Source organism: Phyllopteryx taeniolatus, chromosome 3 (genome assembly GCF_024500385.1).
Source record: "Phyllopteryx taeniolatus isolate TA_2022b chromosome 3, UOR_Ptae_1.2, whole genome shotgun sequence".
Classification (NCBI taxonomy): Eukaryota; Metazoa; Chordata; class Actinopteri; order Syngnathiformes; family Syngnathidae; genus Phyllopteryx; species Phyllopteryx taeniolatus.
Genome location: NC_084504.1, coordinates 10320852 through 10347794, shown reverse-complemented (window position 1 = coordinate 10347794; position 26943 = coordinate 10320852). Strand labels below are relative to the sequence as shown.

At 42.1% G+C, this 26943-nt stretch overlaps 1 protein-coding gene across 16 annotated transcripts in view; it reads right to left on the bottom strand.

Moving 5' to 3' along the window:
* The window catches only part of LOC133474841 (protein unc-13 homolog B-like), a 99339-nt gene that overhangs the window by 26505 nt on the left and 45891 nt on the right, over positions 1 to 26943 (bottom strand). For 15 of the 16 annotated variants that reach the window (XM_061766904.1, XM_061766908.1, XM_061766907.1 and 12 more), the window contains 10 exons: positions 13850 to 13893; positions 13689 to 13764; positions 9487 to 9561; positions 9031 to 9250; positions 8720 to 8947; positions 6217 to 6358; positions 5979 to 6148; positions 4324 to 4439; positions 4082 to 4245; positions 2603 to 2756 (listed from right to left, as the gene is read on the bottom strand). In XM_061766904.1, coding sequence (XP_061622888.1) covers positions 2603 to 2756; positions 4082 to 4245; positions 4324 to 4439; positions 5979 to 6148; positions 6217 to 6358; positions 8720 to 8947; positions 9031 to 9250; positions 9487 to 9561; positions 13689 to 13764; positions 13850 to 13893 — 1389 coding nt within the window. Of the gene's footprint in view, positions 1 to 2602; positions 2757 to 4081; positions 4246 to 4323; positions 4440 to 5978; positions 6149 to 6216; positions 6359 to 8719; positions 8948 to 9030; positions 9251 to 9486; positions 9562 to 13688; positions 13765 to 13849; positions 13894 to 19518; positions 19675 to 26943 lie in introns of those variants that run through there. The other variant, XM_061766919.1, reaches the window with a different exon arrangement.

The window sequence follows — 26943 nt, the reverse complement described above, 5'->3', positions numbered from 1 at the left end:
TTAGTGTTTTTCATTATTGCCTTTAACGATCACATCTCACTTTTGATTGGCTGGCAAACGGCTGGCTGGTTGCTTAGCGACAAGCTGGAGAGGTTTTCCCTTTTCTTTTCATGTCAGGATAAAACAATCGTGACGCCAACGTTACCTGGCATTACGGACCAACTAATCGGCCAAACTCTTGAAATTCTTCCTCTTTGAGTGTGCATGCCTGCATGAGGCACACAACTTGAGGCATACACGCACACATGAACGAGCATAAGCTCAATGTGTATGGTAATATCAGGTGAGATAATTTACCCTAAAACATAGCTTCAAAGCAAAGATGTAAAGATCCTGTATCTTTTTGGGCATGGCTTTTTGAAACTTTTTTACAGGTCTACTAATAATAAACACGGCCACCAAATTTAATGTTTCTAAGTGAAAATGTCTTTGGGCCTGATTTAAAAAAACAACAACTTCAGAACAACTTTGTTTTTGAAGATCACCTGGAAATCAGAAGACTGTCCCTAAAATGGCTGCTTTGAACCAATGTGCAAAATCTTTTTGGGCATGGGCATTTGCATGTTCTGCTCATGCCTTTGTGGGTTTCCTCCCACATTCCAAAAAACATGCATAGAGGGTTAATTGAAGACTCTAAATTGCCCGCAGGTGTGAATGTGAGTGTGAGTTATTTATATGTGCCCTGCAAATGGCTGGCAACCAGTTCAGTTCAAACCCCATAATATTCACAATTTAGTGAGATCCATCTTTCTGGTATCCAGGGTTATTAGAAATCTGATAAAATCCGTCTGAGTAGTTTGTCTTTGAAGGACTCCTGGAAATGGCCAACTGAACGTAAAATCAGCAGGACGGTCAAATATCCATGTGGAACTGGTACACTCCCTCATTAAAAAAGTGCCATCACCTTTTCTTGAGGGCCACATGGGGAAAAAGGGACTGCGTCAACGCCAGGTCAGCGTCAGGACTGCTTGGCGGTGGTCTCCAGCAGTCCTGCTGCCATTCTCCAGCATCTGATGGACTTTGAAGGTTTGTTTCCAGAGCAGCGGCTCGCTAATAATCTCAGCGGGATGGTGCAATTTTACAATTTTTACTTGTTAGACTTCAGACGACTAGGTCATGGGTGGGCAGGTAATTGGACTACAAACGGTCGGCAGGGCTCCCTGTCCCCAGCGGGACCACTCTGTCATTCTGCCTTAACTGCAACCTCTACACTAGTCTACTTTCATACACAGCGCATAATGCCAATCTTCTATGGGCTCTTGAGTAAAAGGTGAAGAAATGACGGATCTTCTGTTCAGGCTCTGGTGCATATGGTGAAAAAGAATCACACGCTTACTAGAATTATTATTATTATTATATTATTATTATTAATTATTAAATATTATTATTTAATGAAAATAAAATCGTAATCTTAACTAAAGCTGTATTTCCTTGTGAAAAAATGAGCAGCATAAAAGGTGTTTTTTTTTTTCATGAAAAAAATAATAACAATTTTACCAGTTTAAGGATATATTTTTTGGGGGCGGAACCAAACCACATTTTATGAGAATAAAGTTTTATAATTTCCTGAAAAAAATAATTACAACAACTTTACCACAGTAAAGTTGTAATTTCTCATTAAAAAAAATTACAATCTTACCAGAATAAAATTGTATTATTTTTCATGAAATATATTGCAATCATACCAGAAGAAAGTCATATTTTTTGTGGAAAAAGTAATTGTTTTACCCAACTAAAATTTTATTTTTCCATGAAGAAAAGCAACTTTACCAGTAAAAAAGTAGTATTTTCTTCATGACAAAAATAGCCATATTACCAGAATAAAGATGCCAGGAAAATAAAAAAGAATAAAACAATAAGAAGTCATAATCTGATGAGAATATCATATTTTTGTGTATCTCACGAGAAAAAAAGTCAGAGTTCATTTGTGAAAAAAGTTGCAGTTTTACGAGAATGTATCAATGAAAATCACAATCTTATGACAAAAGTCATGTTTTTTTGGGGAAAGAAAATCCTACTCTTACAGAATGGGTTCATTTTGTTACTTCTTTTTAAAAATATTCATAAATTTATGAAACTAAAATTATTTTTGTGTGAAAAGTCACAGTTTTAGGAGAATAAATTTGTATATTTTTTATTTAGAAAAAATATATGCGAAAAAAAAAGTCAGATTTCTTTGAGAAAAAGTTTGAATCTTACTGAATAGGGATATTTCTTTGTCGTGTTTATTTTTTGGAGAAATATTGTGTTTTTTTGGCATATAATAAAATCACAAGCTTACGAGAATAATATATGTTTTTTGGGGGGGAGTTGTAATCTGAATAAAGTCAGATTTTGGGGGCAACGGTAGACAAAATTGGATTTATTTGTGAGAAAAAAAATCTCAATATTGTGACAGTAAAGTTGTATGATTTAAAAAAAATTGTAATCTCGCGAGAATAAAGTCTGACTTTTTATGGAAAATCTTTAGTTTTAAAATGTTAAAGTGTAAAGGTTTTGACACCAGCCCTAATCAGTCGAAAGCAAATGACACTGTCATAGTGTTAAAGCCGGAGCGTCTGTTACAGGTCTGGTACGGAAATTTTACGTGAGTGTCACTTACCCCAAAGTTGGAGGCAGCAAACCTGGTGGGTGTGGAGACCTTGGTGGTAGTGGCGGTGGGATGCGCGTAGAAGGCATTAATGTTGGCCAGCAGGGTGCTCATTACGGCCGGCACGCCCGGCAGCATGTACTTGGACGACAGGCACGAGAAGTGGCTGACCAGACACACAAGAAACAATTCATTACATTGTGACGTACAGTGGCGGCTTGACTTACAAGTTGTATACATTATACAGGTTGCATATATTATACTGGCCAACGGGGCGCAGCATAATATATCCATCCATCCATCCATTTTCTGAGCCGCTTCTCCTCACTAGGGTCGCGGGCGTGCTGGAGCCTATCCCAGCTGTCATCGGGCAGGGGGCGGGGTACACCCTGAACTGGTTGCCAGCCAATCGCAGGACACATAGAAACAAACAACCATTCCCACTCACAGTCATGCCTACGGGCAATTTAGAGTCTCCAATTAATGCATGTTTTTGGGATGTGGGAGGAAACCGGAGTGCCCGGAGAAAACCCACGCAGGCACGGGGAGAACATGCAAACTCCACACAGGCGGGGACGGGGATTGAACCCCGTACCTCAGAACTGTGAGGCTGACGCTCTAACCAGTCGGCCACCGTGCCGCCAGCATAATATATACTTATGTACAATATATAGATGAAAAAGACAGTCACAACTTTTCAGTCAGCTGCAGTAATATTAGTTGTTTTTCGCAGAGGATTAAGAATATAAACCTGTGAGTATGTTTGTCTGCTCTGCTTGCATGAGTATCTTATGTTAAAATATACTGTATATTGTTTAAAGATTTACAATTACCCCACCATCAATGCTGGTTTTGTTAGTCCCTCGTGAGTAATATTATTAAGCTAGTGACTTTCGTAAGTGGTTTGGTTAGATACACAATGTATTTTTATTATGTTAAGTTTGACAGTGGTAATAAAAAGCTTGAAGCAAGCATCTAGCCTCTTTTTTTAAGAATTGGTTACTATCTGCCAAACCGCTACTTGTTGTGACGTTCGCTGCTGCCATCTAGCGCACGTAACTCTATTTTTTGCTCGCAACTCAAAACAAAAATAATTATTTTTAAATGATAATAAAAAGGAAAATAATTAAATAATTAATAATATTAAATAAATGAATAAATATAATTAAGTAAATAAAACTGTCCTTAAGTAATATGAAAAATTAAATAAATAGTAATTCCCATAAAACAGTTACAAACCTAAATTTGCATAAATTAGTATTTTGTATAAAACTATTAATTAAGTGTGCCTTCAGGGTGTGTTTTTATTACTCTAAAAGTAAAATGTATTATCATTTAATATTTTCTGGATTATTATCTTTTTTTTTAATCTGACAATTTTTCTTGCAATTCAGTTTAACACCTTCCACGACCTTAACTGGTACTGTATTCTTCATTTACTGCAATGTCCAACCCTTTCAATGTAACGTGAATGATTGACGGCAGCCTTACGTCATGGCCTGGTAGATAGACTCGACGCCGTATCGCATGGCGAACTCATCCACTACTTCCTGCTGCACCTCGTCAAAGTAAACCTTCCAGGCGTCGTCGCCCTGCGCCGCTGGGAACTTGACCATTCCGGCACCCTCCACATCCGTCACCAAGTGGAACATGTTCTACCGGACCAGACCACAACTGTCCTTTAGGTATATTTTCCATGTAATCCCTAACCAAAAGGGTACCCAACACCTTACCTCATGAAGACACGTGTACTGCATATGGTATGGTGCCACCTTTTCCTCGCCTTCGATCTCCACGCTGATCTGAAGTCGAACGGCGCCCGACACCGCTGACTTGTCGGTTCGCTTTTCTGCAAGTGCAAAAAAAAAAAGAATAAGAAAAACAACGCACAACTTGCAGTCAATCTCAAGCTAATGGCTGAAGCAGTTAGTGCTCGCCCTAGCCTGCAGTGAGGGAAGTACATCTGGAACGGGGATCGTGTACATTGTCTTGTCCGCATTGTCTATTATGTTTACGCATTATTAACCAATTGAAAGTGTTGAAAATAGCTTGAGAACAAATCTATTAACTCTCTTAAACACTCAAACTGTCTGAAAAGTGTTCTTGCCTCTTTCCTCACTCGGCGGGAGCTGTGCGGCATTATGTCACCTCAAGACAAAGACCTTTTTTTTTAGACAATAACCAGTGAAAATAGTTAGGTGAGATCCATTTGAGTGAGCTTTTTTTGTTAAAAATGGATCGCTGTAATGCTTCGGTGCTAATGGAAGTGGTCAGCCATGAAGGGAAGTTGCATACGGATTCATTTCCACCCATTAAAGAGCTTAGTAAGCTCATCGTTTTATTGCATCACTCGTGGCTCAAAGATCTTTGAGGAGTTTGGGAACATGACGTAACTGCAGTCATTCGCTATTGTGAAGTATAAAAGGCTTTTTGTCCGGCCGAGGGGTCGGTGGTACAAGCGCAGACTTTGAATAATTTTAAATCAATGAAGCACAATCATTGTATTTATTAAATTTTTTTAGCGCATTAAATCAGCGATTATGATTTTTGGGGTGGTGTTGTGTTCATGTTGGTGTGCAAATAGCATTGGTGCATCCAGCGTGTGGAAATATTTTATTAAAAATGCGACCGGTAGCACAGGATGCAAGTCTTACCTCAAATATAACAAAAGTGTTATGAATGCCCATCTGAAACGGCATCCGCTAACACTAGCTAAGGAACTGCCTAAATCCTCACGTCAACTATGGGAAAATCTACCAAATGACATTTTGGAACAGTGAAATGACAAGAAGATAACATAGTGTAGGGTCTGCTTAGACGATGAAATGAGGATGACCGGTGGTCAATCAACGTCGTCTTTATTGTGAAAATGGTTAATGTTGCCAACGACTAGTGTTTCGCTCACCCATCCAATTACAAATCACACTCAGACCACTGCACTACCTCACAGACAATCAGATCTTATAAAACTCTTGAAACAGTCAACGTGACAACTGCAGGTTTGCTTCAATACATATTGCAAAGCATTTCCTCCTCCTGTAATTTTCTAGCATTAGATACTACTATTATTATATACTGTCGCGAGTAGCGACTCAACAGTTCTGTTACAGTGTGATTTGGAGTTAGACTTCTCCAATTTTCGACTGTGAAGGTATCTGAATGAATGTGACTGGATGAGCAAGGGATTGAATGTGATTGGATGAATGAGTTGGGGGGTTGGCCAGTGCAATTGAGGACGGTAGGGAAAGTGAGTGAGCGCGCATAGCGACTTGACAACTGATGAGAATATCGATGAAGTCATTGATTAATCGACGTCAACTCGACAAACATCACCTTAGTGTTGACTACAAAAAATGTACAGTGATTCCCCCGATGTAGTGTTGCGTACCCAGGTTATACCAGACGTCCATCTCGCCGCTGAGCATGCGGACCTCGATGATGCTTTGGCCCAGGAAGTCGTCCGACTCCCTCTTGAGCCGCTGCTTCACCCTCGACTTGATGTCGTCGTCCTCGTCCCACACGCGCAATTTCACGCGGTCCGACGAGTTATGGCACTCACTGGAAAAGACCACGGCGAGTTAAGAAATTGTCAAAATTAAAACATCAATGTGAGAGGGGAAACTTACAAGCTGAACTTCTCCTCCCAGACCGGGTTCAAGTTCCCGTAGATGGTCTTTGTCCTCTTCTTGGTCTTGCCCACTTGGATGGTGACGTATGGGTCACTGGAACCGGTACGGTCCTTGGCCTGTAGACCCTGTGCACTTACGACTATCACACATGCACCAGAGGAAGCACATGACTATTCAAATTGCATAACTTCCGGGTCCAACTTATGCAACTATATTTCAACATCACTCCAGCGTCTATGAAGAGCTCAGCATTAAAAAAAAGAAAAAAAGAGAAAAGCCGGAGTCTGAATGATGTCTGTGCCTTTGATGGACCTCAGAGACAAGGTGTGATGGCTGCCATGGCAACAACCGCTGCCACAGCACGCTGCCACGTGTTAGGTTGCTGTGGTAACATTGGCACCTTGGGTGCGCGGGAGGCAGTGGTGTGTTAGCAGTGAGGTGAAGTTAGTGATGTTTGCAGTGACAAACTCTCCAACGGCCCTTTTGCCAAGGAGCCCAGAATAGGAGCTATGTGCTCCCTCTTACGTGTTCCACAGTTGAGAGCCGAGCGGCACTGCACTCCTGTGCTGTGACACGCTTGTGCCATGGAGCTCAGCGAGTGCAACTCCAGCTAAGCTTGTTTTTGAAACTCTTGCAGTGGATGTCACATGCAGTGAAATTGGCCTCCAGTGATGCTTGCAGTGACAAATGTTTGTTTAACACAGATGCAGTGGCTTCTGCAGTCAAATTAACGTTGCCAAGTATATGAAATTAGGCTTCAAAATTGTGAAAAATCGAGCCGTTCTCTCCGATCTCAGATGCTGGGGGTGTGTCTGCTGAATCCGCTCAGCTGTCAACTGTCAATCAAATACCTCTGTACTTCTACTACCTGGAAAAATGGATGCTACTATGTCGAGCATCTTTCTCATGCCAACACATAACTACATTTTCGAGCCGCAAAAATATATCCTCTTAAAGCGCCGGGTCGCTGGAATATACAGTACATACAGTAAGAATGTGACTAGAGCTCACTATACTCCACAGTAAGTGAAACTTGACTTTTCCAGGCTCTATGTTGCAACCTGCTGATGACGGTCTCTACGATGAGTGGCCAGTTCCCTCTGAAAACATCCTGTTTGATCCTGTTGATTAATTGTTAGGTGTCTCCTTGACAGTATGATGAAGAGAACATTTTAAATACTAATTCTGATTGAACCAGGAAATGTTTTGATCCATTCATGGATTGTGAACTTTGCCGTTTGTTATAGAGCAGCAAGTTACAGCAACATTACTGAAACATTGAACAGTTGAAAAGTTTAGTGATGGTCAAAGTAATTTCACCTATAAAGGTTATGATGCATTTTCGATTCATACTAAAATTTCACTTGAAAGCCTAATATCCACAACTTTTGTGAGTAGTGTATATGGGTCATTTTCATATTCTGTAATTTGATCAATAATGGTAAAGACAGTTGTAAGAAAACAAATTCTAATTTAACAATGTTTGTATTGCCACCTTGCTTTTGTATTGGTAAATGTCTCCCATGCCGTAACAGCCACGCTTAAAGTTTGATTTTCAAAAAGGTATTGATTTAATATTTTAGGCATTCATAGTAAAGGCAATCCTTATTGACAGAGCAAGTGGTGGTGGCCCACTGAAATACACTTCTTGCGTCTCTTGTTAAAGACAAAAAAAAAAAAGTGTCTCTTGTTAAAGACAAAAAAAAAAAAGTGTAAAGACAACAGCGTCAAAAAAATCATGAGTTGTACAATTTACTTGTGTTGCCCTTCAAATTCTGTGGATACAAGTGCATAAATTATCCTAACTACTCATTAAACCCATACACTTGTCTTTGTACAGTCGCAATAATGGTGAAGACGTGCAATAGACACTTTCACAAATTCATACATAGCTCAGAAATAACACCATTTATTTCATTGCCTCATCCTTGAACGTCAGCTCACAGAGCCTTCTGGTGTATTGCAATGAAATAATGAGGCTCTCTCCAGTGGCATTAATAGTAAAGACAGCTTGAATGACAAAGACGGGCCCTTTGTAAAAGAACCAACAAAAAAAGGAATGCTGAAAACACTTACCGTATTTTCACGACCATAAGGCGCACTTAAAAGTCTTACATTTTCTCCTAGATGGACGGGGATGCATGTTTTTGGTATGTGAGAGGAAACCGGAGTGCCCGGAGAAAACCCACGCAGGCGCGGGGAGAACATGCAAACTCCACACAGGCGGGGCCAGGATTGAACACCGGTCCTCAGAACTGTGAGGCTGACGCTCTAACCAGTCGTACACCGTGCCGCCTCAAATATCATCATATCAGTAAAATGTATTGATTCTCAAAAAGAAATTTGGGGCATGTCTTTATTGATCAAATTATATGAAAATTACCCATATGCCTCAGTGACAAACATCAGAATGACACTTGTGTGCAGTGACCCTTGTCGACCTTGAATTGCAGTGACCACAGTGCAGTAATGTCCTGGAGGACAATGAACGAGAACATACCGTTGATGTTGATCTTGGCTGACCACTTGGAGGTTCCGGCCAGGATGTTCTGCTTGATACTCTTCATGTGCTGTCCGTGCAGCGTCCTGGACATGTCGAACACCCGGCGGATCTCCTCAAAGATCTCTGGCTTGTTCTTCTCGCGAATCTTCATTCTGTCCTTCATGGCCATGATGATGTGCTGCGTCCGGTCCTCCGCTCCCGTTTTGGAGCTCTTCTCGGCCGCTCCTGAGGAAGACGATGGAAAAAGGGTGAAGCTTTTGATGTGAAATCTTGAATTGGATTTTGGATGAAGAAGCTCTTCCACTCACGCTGCAGGCAGTCGGCGTTGAGCAGGTCCTGACACTTCTCGTGGACTTTGACGCCGCACTCGGCGCAGCGCATGCCTTGCCGGGCGATGCCCCACAGCAGCCCCTCGCACTCGTAACAGTAGGTGGGCTTGGTGGCGGTCCACACCTCAAAGTTGTGCGGCGTGGTGCAGGAGATGGGGTAGATGAGAGCCTGAAGCGTCTTTTTGTACACGTGGCACTTCTGTTGGAAAACACCGAACAAGCACCAGTGAAATACGGTGAACGCCCGTTTAGTGTGTGTGTGTGTGTGTGTGTGTGTGTATGTGTGTGTGTGGGTGGGGTTACGTTCCAGACGCACCCAGAATAGGAACTCAACTTCATTTGCAGCCACTTTGGCAATAATCCAAGCGATCAAAAATCTACAGTTGCACTCATGTGTTATGCCACATCACGACACAACTAGATAACTAGACTCACAAGCTCTTTGTCCTTGAGGGAGGTCCGCGTGGCCAACGTCTGGGACAGGCCGGCCTTCCTGGACTGGATCATGGTCTGGAAAGAAGTGTCGAGAGTTGGGATGTTGTTGTTGTATCCTCACACAACACAATCTTTGAAAAAATAATCAACTGCAAGATGATATAACATCTAGAGACCCTTAATGCCTTTAGCCCTCTGCAGTTGGGCTTTACATCAGGACACAGCTGTACGTATCCCACGGTAAAAGTGGTAAAGGACATTGTAGGTGCCATAGACAACAGAATATTGTGCTGCTGTTTTTGTGGCTCTGGCGAAGGAATTTCTATCCATCCATTTTCCATACCGCTTATCCTCACTAGGGTCGCGGGGGTGCTGTAGCCTATCCCAGCCCTATCGCAGGTCGCATATAAACAAACAACCATTCACACTCACATTTCGCCCGGTTGTATGCCGACGACACAATTGTTTCAGATGAGTTTTACTAACATTCAAAATCGTCTTACCAGTCTACAGTTTTCACTGAACTCAAGAAAAAACTAAACATATGATCTTCAACAGTAACCTTACATGAATCAAGAACCCCAGCAATATTTTGACTTTTAATGGGTCTGCTGTTCAGTTCATCACTTGCTACAAATACCTAGGAATCTGACTTCAATGTACACTTACATTTGAAACTCACATCATTACGCTTCTCTCAAAAGTTAAAAGCAGATTCGGCTCTCTGTCACAAAATAAATCCTCACTAAAATGTTCTTCTAAATTGCTTTTTGTTAATGACTGTACTCTCAATACTAGATTATGGAGCTATACTACAGTATATACATATCAGCTTCAAAAACTCTCCTTCAAAAAGCTGGACACCAAATACCACGCTGTCTTTCGCTTTGTCGCCAGTGCTCCCCCACCCACCACTGTGATCTACAGTATACTACCTGGTTAATTGGCCCTCTCTTCACTCACGCAGACAAATTCACTGGTCCGTGTTTATCTATAAAACACTCATTGGCAAGAACCCACCATAACGCTCTCTGCTCACCATGCATGCCACCACCCACACTCTCCATTCCAGCAGTTTTATTAACCTCTTTGTTTCGAAAGTCTGCAGTACTTTTGGTCAATCTTTTCATTTTTCTGAACAAAATGACAGGAAAACTTCACAACAAATAATAGAACTCACCTCATTCATCCCAATATCATCGTTTAAAAAGTTAGTGACGGATACTGCACATGATCACTGCACCTGTCTTTAGCCTGTTATGAACCTTTTATTCATCATATGCTATGATGTCCATCCATCCATCCATTTTCTTTTACCGCTCATCCTCACTAGGGTCGCTGGAGTCTATCCCAGCTATCTTCGGGTGAGAGGCGGGGTACACCCTGAACTGGTCGCCAGCCAATCACAAGCCACATAGAAACAAGCATTTGCGCTCACGTTCACACCTAAGGGCAATTCAGAGTTTCCAATCAACCTACATGCATGTTTTTGGGATGTGGGAGGAAACCGGAGTGCCCGGAGAAAACCCACACAGGTACGGGGAGAACATGCAAACTCCACACAGTCCTCAGAACTGTGAGGCAGATGTGCTAACCAGTCATCCACCGTGCCGCCATGCTATGATGTAATGGAACATAGTATATAAATATGTAACTATACCGCATTGTACAGGATGTGTAGTATGTGTTAATTTGTATTTGCTTTGTTTGACTCTGTTGTCTGCAGCCAGGTAAGCATTACAAATGAGAATCTGTTCTCAGTTGCCTTACCTGGACTAATAAAACAAAACCACACACACACAAACACACACATAAAAAACTCGGGGTTGAACGGACTAGTGGTTTAGATGATTTGTCGACTTTGCTCACCACAATGATGTTTCGAGCGTAATGTCGACTAGTAGCGAATCGTCCATCACCTTAATTGATTCAACTTGTCATCTATTTCTGAATGTGCAGCTTTGGTAAGCATGGTAGAACCAGTAAAGGCGGAAAAAAAGCCAGACTCAAGCATGACTTTGTTTCACATCTCGGCCCGCAGTATAAAAGTGAAAGAAGAGTGGAGAATAATTCTCCACTAAAGCGCATGTGAAGAGGTCAGATTTTTTTTAAATTCCCACCATACAAAACCCGCTGCTGTAGTGGGTCCAGAACGAGAAAAAGGTTTTATCCGCCTGGCCAAGTTGTGCAACCATGACCTGGCTGCTCCAGCATCAAGCACACCAAGCGAAAAAATGTTTTCGGTGTATAAACTGACTATTGCACAGCATCCATCCATCCATTTTCTGAGCCGCTTATCCTCACAAGGGTCGCGGGAGTGCTGGAGCCTATCCCAGCTATCTTCGGGCAGGAGGCGGGGTACCCCCTGAACTGTTTGCCAGCCAATTGTAGGGCACATATAAACAAACCACCATTCGCACGCACATTCACACCTACGGGCAATTTAGAGTCTTCAATGAACCTACCATGCATGTTTTTGGGATGCGGGAGGAAAACGGAGTGCCCGGAGAAAACCCACGCAGTCATGGGGAGAACATGCAAACTCCACTCAGGCAGGGCTGGGGATTTAACCCCGGTCCTCAGAACTGTGAGGCAGACGCTCTAACCAGTCGGCCACTGTGCCGCCTATTGCACAACAGTCACTCATTTTATTATTTATTTATTTTTTATTATTCATTATAGGATTGTACTGGAAAAATATAAATGACGTCATCAGCGACAAGTCGACTTGACTTTCATCACATTAGGTTCGACTTAAAAAAATCTTTATGCAACCCATAATGATCACCCAAGTGCAGTTCAAGGTACATACTCAAGTGTCTCTTTGTTGAACTTCATCTAATGCTGCAGTTACATTATGTTTCTGGCAATCACCTTTCACCGGGGACAAAACGGGATGGACATAGGACAATGAGGCAAACATGACAGGCAGTGATTGCCGTGGATGGCGCACTAGATTTTTAGACTATGAAAAGATTTGCCAGGGCAGTCACGATGCAGATGTAGGAGCTCTTTAACCATCAGTCAACAGTGGGGAAATCTCCTTGAAAACAAGTGCAAGGACTTCCCTTTATGATTTACTATGATTTCATTTTGTTTGCGAGAAGCGTTGCTCCAAGAAAGAGCACAGGTGTGGGTGTCTCTACGGTGAATATTAGAAAAATCAAAAGGACGCAAAAAGTGTGCGAGCTCGTCCCACATCATTCAAAACACAACAATTACTGTTTGTGTGTGTTACTCACCATAGCCTGGAAGCAACAAGAGGGGGTGGAGGAGGAAGAAAATAAAAGGTTACAGATGAGCAACCAGCTAAAAACTGGCTTACATGATTTTAATAGTATTTTATCATATTTTGAAATCTTTCCAAGGTGATTCTACCTTTTTGCTTTAGCTATTTGCTATTAGCATTGCCACAGAGTAATGGGTGAAATATAACATTTTGTGGCATTGTTAATTCATTTATTTGTATGATAATTAGTTCCACTGTTGGATTTAAAACACATATTACAAATAAGACAGACAAAAAAGTGTACTATACCTTTTAATTTTGTGGGACTATAATTTTACTTTAATTTTAATGTTAAATTTACACATCTAGTTGACATCTACAATGAAAAAAGATGTCAATATAAAATTCAGTCGTTTGTCATTCCAGTGTCGGGTTTAAATATGCTTAAAATATTTTGACAGGCTGAAAAATAAGTGAAATATGAAATTGTGTGACCTGATTAATTTAGTGGGGTCATTTATTTTATAGTTTTTTCCATGACTCTTCATATTTGTTTGTTTATGTTTTATTCTGGTTATAATGTGACACTTTATATATATATATATATATATATATATATATAATACATATATTTCACAATATGTATATTTCAATAGGCACAGAAATAATTGAAATGTAATTCAAATATATTTTTGTGGTTTTATTAATTTTGTGGAATTACCTTTACTTTTAAAAATCATGAATTCACTGTATTTATGCAATTTATTACATGCCTTCTGGATCCAGTGTCACACCTTAAATATATATTAAAAAATATATATTTTCATAGGCATAGAAATAGGGGAAGTGTAGTCTTGTTAATTTTGTGGGATTATTAATTTTTTAATTTACATGTACTGTATTTATGTTGGAAAATGATGACATTTGTGTGTTTTTAAGGCTATTTAAAAAAAAAAAAAAGATTTGAACTCACCACTTCACTAACAAGGGGAATGGGCCTCCTTTTTCGGAGGTCTGGCGTGCTGTCAATGCCAAACGGTGTGTTTTCCCTACGCACAAACATGCAAATACTCTGATTAGTATGTAAACAGGTGACACTGGGATATTCCCGAGTTATGCAAAGTGTTCCCTGACCTTGGCTTGGTCCATAGCTGCCTGCCGGGGTTGCCATCTTGGCCCTGAAAGACAAAGTAAAATGTCACAGATTTCAAGGGAGATGGATACATTTTACGGGTTTATGGATGCCACAACGGGCATGCACATGGATGCGGGTTGGGACTGAGACAGCTTGGTTGACTTTCAGCACAGCATGCTAACGATAGCACCGCAACAAAAGGTCGGACCAAGGAAAAGAACCATTTAAGTTTCCTGCTTTATGCCGAGTCATCAAACTCATGCTTGAACCACGCGCAATGACCAAAACTCAAAATATTTCCAATTTAGTGTTGCCCATCTATTCATTATATTTGCTTCCAATTTGGTAGCAATCGCACAATGTTGTAGTTGTAATTTGCTTTTAAACAGCTGATGGAAATGGCCAAAATAAGCCCTAAAATGAATGCACGGCAGACTTTCTGTGTCTTTTCAGGAATGGCTTCTTGAAACTTTTTTGTAGGTATACTAATGATAGAAATGCCAACCAAATTTCATGTAGCTACATCAAGCTGCTTTCGAGGGCTGAATTTAAGAAAAAAATCTGTAGGACAACTTCATTTTTGAAATACCCCTGGAAATGTCCAAATTGGCCCTAAAATGGCTAAATTCACGCAGCTTTTCTGGCATGACTTTTTGAGACTTTTTAGTGGGTCTACTCGTGATAAACATGTCTACCAAATTTCATGTTAAGTGAAACTGGCTGCGGGGGCTGGATTTTCAAACGCTCTCTAGGAAGAGTTTGTTTTAGTAGGACCATTGAAATTGGCCAGAGGGTGCACTTCGAACCACAATTGCAGACTACCTCTGACTTTTCAGGCATGGTTTCTTGAGACTTTTTTTGTGGGTCTACTTATGATAAAAATGTTTCCCAAATATCATGCTGCTAAGTGAAAATGGCTTTGGCGGCTGAATTGTCTCAGAATGAATAAGAAAATGAAAACACTTTTAAGAGGGCCTTCACACTGCATGCTCAGGTTCTAATAAACAAGAATGCTAATGCAGCAGAGTGAATGGAATAGGACACCAAAGAAACATTCCATTAAATTACACATGAACAAGGTCTTGGGGGAATGTAATGTTAGTAATGTCGGGAGGCAGAGAAACCACACAGTCAGAAACCTGATCTCCATCTTGACTTCCACCTGCAAGACAGCACAAGAGATACGGCAAAGTGTCAACACGTTGAAGCTTAAGTACTAACATAAGAGTGATCTCATCAGTGTTCATTAACACGTCCATCTGGCTATTAAAAAAAAACAAAAAAACTGATATCTCCCTCTACCCCAAAAGATAATTCATGCCTTCTAATTCAGCAAATGGCTACCGCAGCTGGAGCGAAGGCATGGCAATCGGCAGATGATGGATGGATGACGCTCTTGGGAGTATGAAAATCTTTAGCGCAGACGTCAAGACAGATGCCGTCAAATTGATATTAGAGCTAATGTTTTAATGGCAGCCACACTCTATAGAGGTGTTTTGAAACATAAAACAAGTACAGAAATTCAGAATTTGATCAAGTTTGTTATTTGGTGTTAATGTTATGACTGAGCATTTTGTTATTTTTCTCTTAAAGGAATATTCTATGTCAAATTCACTATTAATGTCTTGTAATAATAGCTGTTTGTCTGAAGTGCCTGCCAACCCATCAAGTGTGAAATTAAACAACTCCTTTGTGAGCTGCCCATTTTTACTAAATGTGTTAGCCAGCCACCCTCAATTTTGCAGAAATGTGGCATCAGAGTGAGCCTAATTTGCATAATAACCACCCCCTACACTGATATTTACGTTCGCCATTTAGTGTTGCCCCTCTGTCTAGTATATAGGTCATGTTTATATAATTTGATCAGTAACAGTAAAGACATGCCCAACTGAATTTTCTCTTGAAAATCAATACATTTTACTGTATTTGAATTACTGGCATTTGTTATACATCAAAATGTCATAATTGTTTCTAAGAAAAAAAACATTCTAAAGTAATATTTTTCAAACTTCTAATGCCAAAATGTCCCAAATGAAGTTCCATGACTTCATGTTTTCTGAAGATGCTAATTACATTTTTGGATTTATAAGATTTTTCTCCAACTACCCAATACATCTTTTTCATGAAAAATAGCACAAATGCATCTTAGTGTCTTCAGAGTTCCTTTTTTGGTTCTTTTACAAACAGTCCTTTGCCACTCAAGCTGTCTCTACCGTTAATGCCACTGGAGAGAGAGACTTGTATGCTGTTGCTATACACCAGAGGGATCTGAAGTGGCAGGATGAGACAGCCATTTTGCATTCATACAACAGCAGACAGCAAAATAAATTGTGAAGGGCAACACGTAAATTGTGCTCCTCACATGATGTTTATTAAGATGTTTATGTCTTTATCATTATGCACTTTTTGTCTTTACCGTAACGCAAGAAGTGTATTTCAGTAGGCCACCACTATTTGCTCTGTCAAAGGGTTCGATCAACAAATCTGTGGCAGAATTTAAGTTGGGATAAGATTGATGCATAAATCCATAGATTCTCAGGGATAGCTGTTCTTTTTCATTGTCTTTCTAGTTTGCATCGCTAAGTTACACAATTTCTTTGTCAGTTGTTCAAAGCTGTAAAGTTTGAACAGCAATCAGTAAAATTTATGAACAAAATCGGTGACAAAGGGCAGCCTTGGCAGAAGTCCAATCCTCACTGGAAACGAATCCGACTTACTGCTGGCAATGCAGACCAAACTCTGCATTGCTGTTCCGTCCCTGGTTGTGCAGGGACGGAACAGCCCTTACTAGGGGGTCTGGTATCCCATACTCCCGGAGCACCTTCCACAGGACTCCCCGAGGGACATGGACGAACACATTTACCAAGTCCACAAAACAAATGTAGACTGGTTGGGCGAACTCCCGTGCACCATCGACGACCCTGCCGAGGGTGTAGCGCTGGTCCACTGTTTCACGGCCAGGACAAAAACCACACTGCTCCACCTAGATCTGAGATTTGACTTCCCGACAGACCCTGCTCTTCAGAAGCCCTGAATAGGCTGAGGCTGAGGAGTCTGATCCCCCTGTAGTTGCAACACACCCTCCGATCCCCCTCTTATATCCAAATTAACCCTAAAATGTCTTTTCAAGCATGACTTCTTGAGACTTTGTAGTCATTCTACTCATCATAGACATGTCTACCAAATTTCATGTTGATCAGTGAAACAAGCTTTGTGGGCTTAATTTTCAAAAGATTCCAGCATAACAAGCTTCATTTTCCTCATTTGGGACACACGTGAGCGGGAGTCTATCTCATCTGACTTTGGGCAAGAAGTGGGGCATACCCTAGACTGGTCGCCAGACAATCCCAAGCCATATACTGTATAGACAGTGGTTGTTTCCCTACTAAGAATATTTGGAACTTTGGTTTGATGGAAGCATGCAATGAAGATGAGAGGGTTTACTATTGACGACTACCTGCTTCAAAGCCCTCCTGAGAGGTGGTGGACGCGGTGGCCAGGTTGCGCCTCATCTCTCGCTTCTCCCGCAGGATCTGCTGGAAACTCCTAACGTATTTCAGCTTGTGTTTGTCCATCTGGCTTATCTCTAGGTTTGGCTCCTCAGCTTGGATGTCGGACTTGCCTTCGATGTCTTCTCCTTGTTCCTCTGGTTCTGCAATTGACAAGGATTCCGTGGTAGTGCCTTGAGACAGCTGTCTTTTGACTTTCCGATCTGGAGGCCACTCCTCAGGAACAACTATGTGGTCTGGTAAGCTGGTGGACATGGACTTGGGGTAGGCTACAAGTTCCAAACTTGGGTAATGCTGGCTGGTGGCTACAAACTCATCTTCATCTTCTTCAAAGGGAGTGGTTTGGCTCACGAGGTCCCAGCTAAAAGATTTTGGAGGCATGTCAGAAAGCGTGGATACGTCAAAGTCCATCGCATTTTCCGGATCCTCGTTCGAGGGGACCTCAAGTTTGCGAAGTGCACCTCGCAAAGCAGAACTGAAGTCGGAAACGGCTCGACTTATACGCCTGACATTGAAGCCTGTTTGGGGATCTTCCTGACTCGGATGAGGGATTCGGTTTTCGGTCTTTGGTACAAAGGGTTTCTCTTGCGATGTCCACAGCCCAGATGTGGAGTTTTCATATGGCAAATAAGTTCCCTCATAACTACCGGTCTGATTGTTTGACTGGTCGCAGTTGAACCCATTGGAGGATACATAATGTCCATCAAAAGAATGGTAACCAGAAGTTTTAGGGTAGGAACAATCTGAGGTGTAGTTTCCGAGGTCCGTCTGAAATCCTGGCTGGGATTTGGACCTCCGCGTTTGCCAGTCCTCCCGACGTGAGGATGTCCTCGCAGGTGAGTTGGAGTAATGCTCCCTGCATCCAACAAAGCCACGATCTGGAGAGATCCTGGTAGCGTAGTGATCCCAACTGACCACTGCGTCATAGCAAGCCTCTGCTTTATGATCCTCCAGGTAGGAAGGTTCCCCGTCCCATAAACGCTCACCAGCAGTCTCATGCGGCGGTTTGGTGGTTTTCCACTGTTCCTTTGTCTGATTAGTAGGTCTCTCCAAATCCGACTCGGACTTGGAACTTTGGGAAGACAAAGAACTGGTGCTCAGGCAGTCTTGGCCAAAGCTCAGCTTTCGGGCTAGTGCACCTTCTGGGATGTCCGAGCTGAGGTCCGATGCATCCTCAAGTTCCTCTGGGTCCAGATGATGGGCCGATTCTGCAATTGGAGATACCGAGTAGTCCTCTGCCCTCAGTCGGAATTTCCCTTTGAGAACATCAGGAAAATGGTTGGACTTTGGCGCTACCCTCCCTAAACTGTCGTATGCGCTAGCCGGCCTCCTGCGAGCGGAAGGCCCATCCGTGCGCACCACCCCAGACCAGGTACCGGCTCGCGCACCCTGCCCTTGCTCCCCCCTCCCACTGGAGCGAATGCCCTCGATTTCCAGCAACACAGCATCCACGCAGGATGACACCTCCTCCACGGAGCCCTTCACCGAGGTGAGGTAATCCCTGAGGTCTGAGATCTCCTCCTGGATCTTGTTGATGCCCCGCAGCTCTTTAAGAATGTGATCGATGATGGCGCTGGAATCCTCCTCGCCCAGACGGCCTTCCTCCTCTTCTGGCCCCGGTGGTCCCGGGGGAGCGGTGGTGAAGTCGTAATCCAAGGTATCCCCAGCAGAGTAGGGTCTCTTTGGTCGAGCACGAGGGGAAGCGACTGAGATGCCATTCCAGTCGGGTCCGGCGGAACTAGAGAGTGGGGTGGTGGTCGGTGGCTGCTCCGGAGACAATGGGAGCAAACCCTCGAAGGAGATCCGCTTCCGATTAGCAGGAGATTTTCCGCTTTTACGCTGCAGAGTGCAGGGTATTCGTAAACACCCTTCCCGAGTCAGCTCAACTTCACCAAGAGATGGCGATCCTGGTGGTCCAGCATTTCCTTTACCATTTGATACGATGGCTGAGGAGCAGGCTTCATCCCTGGATCCCATCTTCGGATAGATCTGTCTGTGATCCTTTCCATGTTTTTCGTGCTCAGCTTCCTTGTGATAATGCTGGGGATCGGACACGTGGTGGTCCACGGACCCTTGCAGCAACCGATGGATTTTCCCCCGGATGACCAAGGCTACCTTCGGGTTGGGGGCTCGCTTCTTGTTCTTGGTGGCTCCCTTAGGGGGCACGCTGGCTGCATGTGGCCCACTGGAGCGATTCCTGGAGAACATGTTCGTTATGGTCTTCCCCGCATTGTCCTCAAAAGGCAGCTGCCATTGTTCTGCTAATCATACTTGCAGGAGGTATTTTTTTATCCCGAAAAGTCAGGGCACCGTAACTGGGATGAAAAACACAAAACATTAGTAAATGCAGTAAAGATCTTGACAAAACAAATGAGAATAAGTGAAACATTTGAGAAATGATGGTCCTGATGAAACTCCTTGCAATAATATAATTGGAATGGAAAGTCTTTCTAGATTATTACTTGCAAAGAATGAGGAGAAATTGTACAGAGTATATGCACAGATGCATGGAATACAGAAGACAAGGTCTTCTCCTGTCAAGTTTACGCCACCTCCTGATCATTTACTTGGAATTGAGCGCACAGGAGCAGCCTTGGATAATGAACCACATTCTGTTTCACCAGGAAAAAAGAAGTAGCCTACGAGCTCACAAACACAAGCGATGTTTTTAATAACAAATTGTCCATTCGCATTATTGTACATAATTCGCTGCAAACTAGGAAGTAGTCCAATAGCTAACAAACAGATGGTCAAATAAGCAGGGATCTCGTTTGATTTATGTCCTGCGTCTGAGACGCACAAAAATAAGTAGGGACGCATAAAACGTTCAATGTGTGTCCATCGACACACAGGCGTACAGCATTACTTACCTACTGTACGTGTAGGTGTTGCTGAGGTGCTTCGGTGAATCATTATCCACTGAAAGTATGAGTCCTGTCTTGGTGCTAGCCAATCAGAGGCAGAGGAGGGCAGGTTATCAGTCCAAAATACAACCGAAACTTATTTCCAAACTCCATAAATTTTCAGCTCACGACACAGCGAACGGCTGGCGGAACTGTAGATGCGCACAACTGGGACACTTTAGGGAAAGTTAACTATTGATTACGTTTTCTAGCCCGGGAACTTAATAAGGAGCTAAACAGCTTGCTCTGGCTCGCTCTATCGTGGAGACATCGTTTAAAACAGGTCACTAACTGGCAGACAGGAGTCCGCGTCCAGACCCAGAAACAGTCCCATACGGACCCACACCATAGCCCAAAAAAAAGTTGAGTGAAAGATCAGAAAATGACAGATAAAGCAAGAGAACATTTGGAACAAATGGTGCTTAAAATGGAATAATCAGTGTCATTTTTGTTTGTACTTCTCACTGGGAAGTTCCTACTGGGAACACTTATTATAAGTGCATGTACAGTGGGTACGGAAAGTATTCAGACCCCCTTAAATATTTCACTCTTTGTTATATTGCAGCCATTTGCTAAAATCATTTAAGTTATTTTCCCCCTCATTAAAGTACACACAGCACCCCAATATTTACAGAAAAAAAATTAATTGTTAAAATTTTTGCAGATTTATTAAAAAAGAAAAACTGAACTACCACACAGCCATGAGTATTCAGACCCTTTGCTGTGACACTCATATTTAACTCGGGTGCTGTCCATTTCTTCTGATCATCCTTGAGATGGTTCTACACCTTCATTGGAGTCCAGCTGTGTTTGAATAAGAACATGAACATGCATGCATGCACACAGAATTTTCTCTCTGCATTTTACCCATCACAGTGAACACACACACACACACACACACACACTTCTTAGTGGAACACACTGGAGCAGGGGGCAGCTGAAGCGCCCAGGGAGTGGTTTGGGGTATCAGTGTCTTGCTCGAGGACACCGCAGCTGTGAATCCAGGGGATGTTGGCGGATGGTCTTGAACCTAGATCCCCATCGGTGGCAGGTTCAGGTCTTAACCACGGCTGTGCGATTATACCGATTGGACTTGATTATGAAAGCCACACACCTGTCTGTAAGAAGGTTACCAAAACAAATCTGCTGCACTTAAGGTTCCTAAGAGCACAGTGGCCTCCATAATCCTTAAATGGAAGATGTTTGGGACTGCAGCCCTCCACCAGTCGGGGCTCTATGGCAGAGTGGCCCAACAGAAGCCTCTCCTCAGTGCAAGACACATGAAAGCCCGCATGGAGTTTGCTAAAAAAAAAAAAAAAACACCAAGATGGTGAGAAATAAGATTCTCTGGTCTGAAGAAACCAAGATAGAACTTTTTGGCCTTAATTCTAAGCAGTATGTGTGGAGAAAACCAGGCACTGCTAATCACCTTTCCAATACAGTCCCAACAGTGAAGCATGGTGGTGGCAGCATCATGCTGTGGGGGTGTTTTTCAGCTGCAGGGACAGGGAGACTGGTTGCAATCGTAGAAAAGATGAATGTGGTCAAGTACAGGGATATCCTGGACGAAACCCTTCTCCAGAGTGCTCAGAACCTCAGACTGGGTCGAAGGTTCACCTTCCAACAAGACAATGACCCTAAGCACACAGCTAAAATAACAAAGAAGTGGCTTCAGAACAACTCTGTGACTGTTCTTGAATGGCCCAGCCAGAGCCCTGACTTAAACCCAGTTGACCATCTCTGGGGAGACCTGAAAATGGCTGTCAACCAATGTTCACAATCCAACCTGACAGAAATGGGGAGGATCTGCAAGGCGGAATGGCAGAGGATCCCCAAATCCAGGTGTGAAAAACATCATTCCCAAAAAGACTTATGGCTGTATTAGCTCAAAGCTAAGCTTCTACTAAATACTGAGCAAAGGGTCTGAATACTTATGGCTGTGTGATATTTCAGTTTTTCTTTTTTAATAAATCTGCCAAAATTTCAACAATTCCGTTTTTTTTTCTGTCACAATGGGGTGCTGTATGTAAATTAATGTGGGGAAAATGAACTTAAATGATTTTAGGAAATGGCTGCAATATAACAAAGAGTGAAAAATTTAAGGCGGTCTGAATACTGTCCGTATCCACTGTATAATATATATATATATATATATATATATATATATATATATATATATATATATATATATTCATTCGCTATGAACCAAGAAGCCCAATAGCTAACAAACAGATGGACACTCTTGTTAACTTTTATTTCCAATGCTTACATTTTGATCATCATTAATTCATCAGTTACAGGAATTATGCAAAACTGTATGCAAAATGAACTAACATGCGCAGCCCGTTTTCCATTTTTTAAATGCCTACACTATTTAAAAAAAAAAAAAAAAAAAGGGGGGGGGGGCAGCGTGAAAAGCGTGGGTGTTGAAAAAGTGAAGGGTTGTGACACCCACATCCCCTATCGATGCGACGCTGCTGACCACTACGACTACTGCTACTAGTGCTAATAAGTGTGTTATATACAAAGGTATTCTAGCTATGCAAATAAATTATTTGCAACTAAAATAGTTAAAATAGTCAATAAAAAGACCTCATCGTAACGTTGAATGAAGATAATTCTGTTTCAGAAGAAAAAAAGGTTTCCTCCACTTTCTGCTCTGTGTCAAGGTTCAATTTGTGAACATATAAAATTATCCTCAATGACAGTGACTGCTTTATAAATTGTCAACTTTCTAAAGATTAAACTGTTTTTGTTTCTGAATATGGAGCACTGGTCAGTGCAGAGGCGGCTCTTTTCTCGTGGGATACAGGGCCGCGGGCCACCCCAAAATCCTGAAAAATGCTACAGCTAGTTGCTTTATCACCTTTAACAGAACGCTATGATGTACAGTGAATATAAAAAAGTCTATACACCCCTGTTCAAAGGCCATTTTTTTGTGATAGAAAAAATTAGACCAAGATAAATAATTGAAAAACTTTTTTCACCATTAAAGTGACCTATAAACTAGGGGTGCATAAGAATATTGATTAATTAATGCATTGCAATACTTCTCCCAGCAATTCAATATTGATTCAGCAAATCCTCTGAATTGATTTACAAGAGGGTTATAAGAGGGTGTGCAACCTTCTGCTACCACCTTATTTCACCTGCTTATATTTACTTCCCAAAGATTTCCTTTTAATTTCTCAATTGAGTTATACAAGTTATAGGTAATGATCGTGTGCCCTGTGATTGGCTGGCAACCAGTTCAGGGTGTACCCCGCCTCTCGCCTAGTGAGGATAAGCAGTATGGAAAACGGATGGATGGATGGAATTTTAAAGTAGCCCTGGCATCCATAAATTTTTCTGAATGCTTCCCTTGGAGGAAAAAGTTGAGATACCCCTAAACTAAGCTAACAGAGGTAGTAAACAAATGACGAAAGATAATTTGTTTGTTCACTTTTTGTCAACACTCAAAATTTAGCAGTTGCACGGTCACTGAACTCAAATTGAATGTGGCGAGCGGTTAAGCTTTTCGCCGTTTGTTTCTGTAATTAGGCCCAAACTACTTAACGAAAACCAGGAAAATCTCTGACTAACCTGCTTTTCTTTACACTTGTGTTAACAATGTCAATCAAAAAAGTGAGTTATTAATTTATAAAGGTAGAGCTTTTGATTATTGGATTGTGTTGAATCTAAAATTGATCTAGTGTCTAGACGAGATGTAGATTCCAGTATATGAATCCATTGGTCAACGAGCCAGTTTTCTACAATAAATGGTCACATGTACGATAAATTGATTTTATTTCATTTAATTACAATTGTTGAAAGGTTCTGAATGTCACAGTGACACCCAAGGAGGGAACATTGAGAATATTTCACGACTATTTATGTCTGTTGACTTACGGCCCTCGCACAATACTCTTAATTATATTCATTGACCGACACATTGATTGGATGACAGTGTCCTGGAAGTGCGCTAAAGTCCTTTGCTGTCAAAACAGGACGAATGTAAATCACACCAGTTGTTGTTCAGCAGACGCCAAATCCGTAACGTCCCCCTTCAAGAAAGAAGCTGAGCTAGATGCTCAGCACCTGACAAGAAACACAACCCACATTTTAGTTATAACACTAATTTCATATAAAACGTTTAACACTACCTTTTGTTCGGGGGCATCAGACCCTTGTGGGATGTGGGTGTTACAACACCCAAATTTTTACTGGTGTAAGGGTTCAACACCCACACTTTTTCTGGCAAAAGCGTTCAACGCCAACTCTTTTCCTGGTTAAAAGGTTCAATATTCATACATTTCCCATATGCGTGGCAGCCATGGGGGATATGGGGGCTTCAACACCTGCATTTTTCCTGGTGAAAGTTTTCAACACCCACACTTTTCCCAGCAAAAGGATTCAACACCCAAACTACTCCTAGTTAAAGGGTTGAATACTGATGCTTTATTAGGGCGGCCCCCACTCTCGGCGAATATGGTTGGTGTCACACCCACACCTTTCCCGGTGAAATCGTTCAACACACTCTGTTCCAAGGGGCGTTGTACCCGTGGGGTGAGGGGTGGGGGCGGGGAGGTACAACACCAACACTATTCCTAGCGAAAAAGGTTCAACACCCGCACTTTTCCCGGTTGAAGGGTTCTACAGCCATGCTTTTCGCTGGGTGGGGTGGTGCCTTTCCGGGTAAAAGGGTTTAACGCTCACTGCTCCCTGTGGCATCGCATCCAACTTTGGGCGTATGTGGGTGTTGCAACACCCACACTTTTTCCGGTTAAGGGGTTCAACAGCTTCATCGCTCCTTTCATGTCAAAGCACTTTGACATCTTTAAGCATGTCCATAAGTGCATTAATATGCTGACTAGTGTTACCTTCAGGCTAAGTTTGATTCCAGTTGAAATACATTTTCATATCCACACTTGACTCTCCTTTCATCTCCCAACGTTTGGGAATATTTTAATTTGTTCCATCTGGCACCCAAGGGGTTTCAGCTCTCTTGGATTCACTCTTAACTTTGATATGTCTATACATTTATAGGCACACTCAGAGGCCACTTTACTTTGGCTGCTTCTCCAATGTATTACAGTATATTAGCAGTTAAGCTAAGTTGTGTTTTGACTTTTTTTCAAGGTGAGTGCGGGGTAAAGGTGGTGCACCATCTATCGGGTTGTACCAGTGCTTAACTCATTCACTGCCAGCCATTTTGAAAACAGAGTTCCCCGTTTTAGAACATTTTGACTGATCTTTCAAGACCCACAGAATATTGTGTTCTGTGACAATATTGAGTCTACCAAAAGAAATAGTAGACTTCACCAGAAAAAAAGGTTGTTTCTGGCTTTTTGCATTCTTTAGTAACCAGTAGTAGAACATGGGTTGGTTCAGCCAAAAACATGGGTTTCTGACCAAAATGTGGAGAAAATTAGCTTTTTGTAAAAAGAAACAGACTTTGATGTTATTTTGAATTTTTTTGTAACACCTTAAACTATAAAAACAACAAAAAACAAGACTGAAAAGGGCTTTTGATAGCAAAGTAATCATTTACATATATACAACTAAGAAACCTTTTTACATGACGCTCACCATTCATTCCATTAACAGCGTCATCTTTTCTAACGATGGCAAAACACAATTTCTACTCACTACAGTGACACATAACTCTGTTTATCTGTGAGGTGCATAAACCTCTCCGGCTTCCAACGTAACTGAGATTACAAGGTAAGATTCACCGCCCAACTTTACCTTCTACTCAAAAGCTGTCCTGATCTCAAATGCAAAATGATGCAACGCCGCCATCCACAGGGATCTATTAGTCATTACAGTGGTTCAAAAACCTGAATTTCAAAGACAATTTGGACGAGAACCTCTTCCATGCCAGCCCATTGAAAAACGTACTTCATGAATATATAAATACCGTATTTTCACGACCATAAGGCGCACTTAAAAGTCTTAAATTTTCTCCAAAATGGATGGGGCGCCTTATAATGTGGCGCGTCTTATGTCCGCACCGAGTTCCAAAATCTGTAAAGGTTGTTGTGTGGCTTTAATGAATGCTCCGCTTGACTGACTGGGAGCATTTCCTGCCAACAGGCTGCTTATATAGAGGAAAGGCGGACGTGACTGAGGACAGCATGCGGACGTTAAAGGGGGAAGGGTGCGCGTGACAGAGGACGCTAAAGGCACGCCCCCAGTAGGTATATAGTTCCGGTATGTGCATCGGTTTGGCTAAGGACCCCCGAAAATGGCACCTATGAAGAGACATGCTTACGAAGCACAGTTTAAACTGCAAGCTATTAGTTACGCGGAGGAACCTGGGAATCGAGCAGCCGTGAGAGAATTCAAGCTCAACGAATCCATGGTTCGCAAGTGGAGGAAGCAGAAAAACGAGCTTCGCCAAGTCAAGAAGACGAAGCTGAGTTTCCGTGGAAACTAGGCAAGGTAGCCCGAGTTGGAAGACCAAATCGAGCAATGGTTTAATGAGCAAAGAACAGCCGGGAGAAGCGCCTCTACAGTCACCATTCGACTGAGTGCAAGAACTCGGAGCTTGCCATCATTCCGGGAGGCTTGACGAAGGAACTCCAACCGCTGGACATCGGTGTAAACAGGGCATTCAAAGTGAAGTTGCGAGTGGCGTGGGAGCGATGGATGACAGATGGCGAACACAGCTTTACTAAGACTAGGTGGCAACGCCGGGCG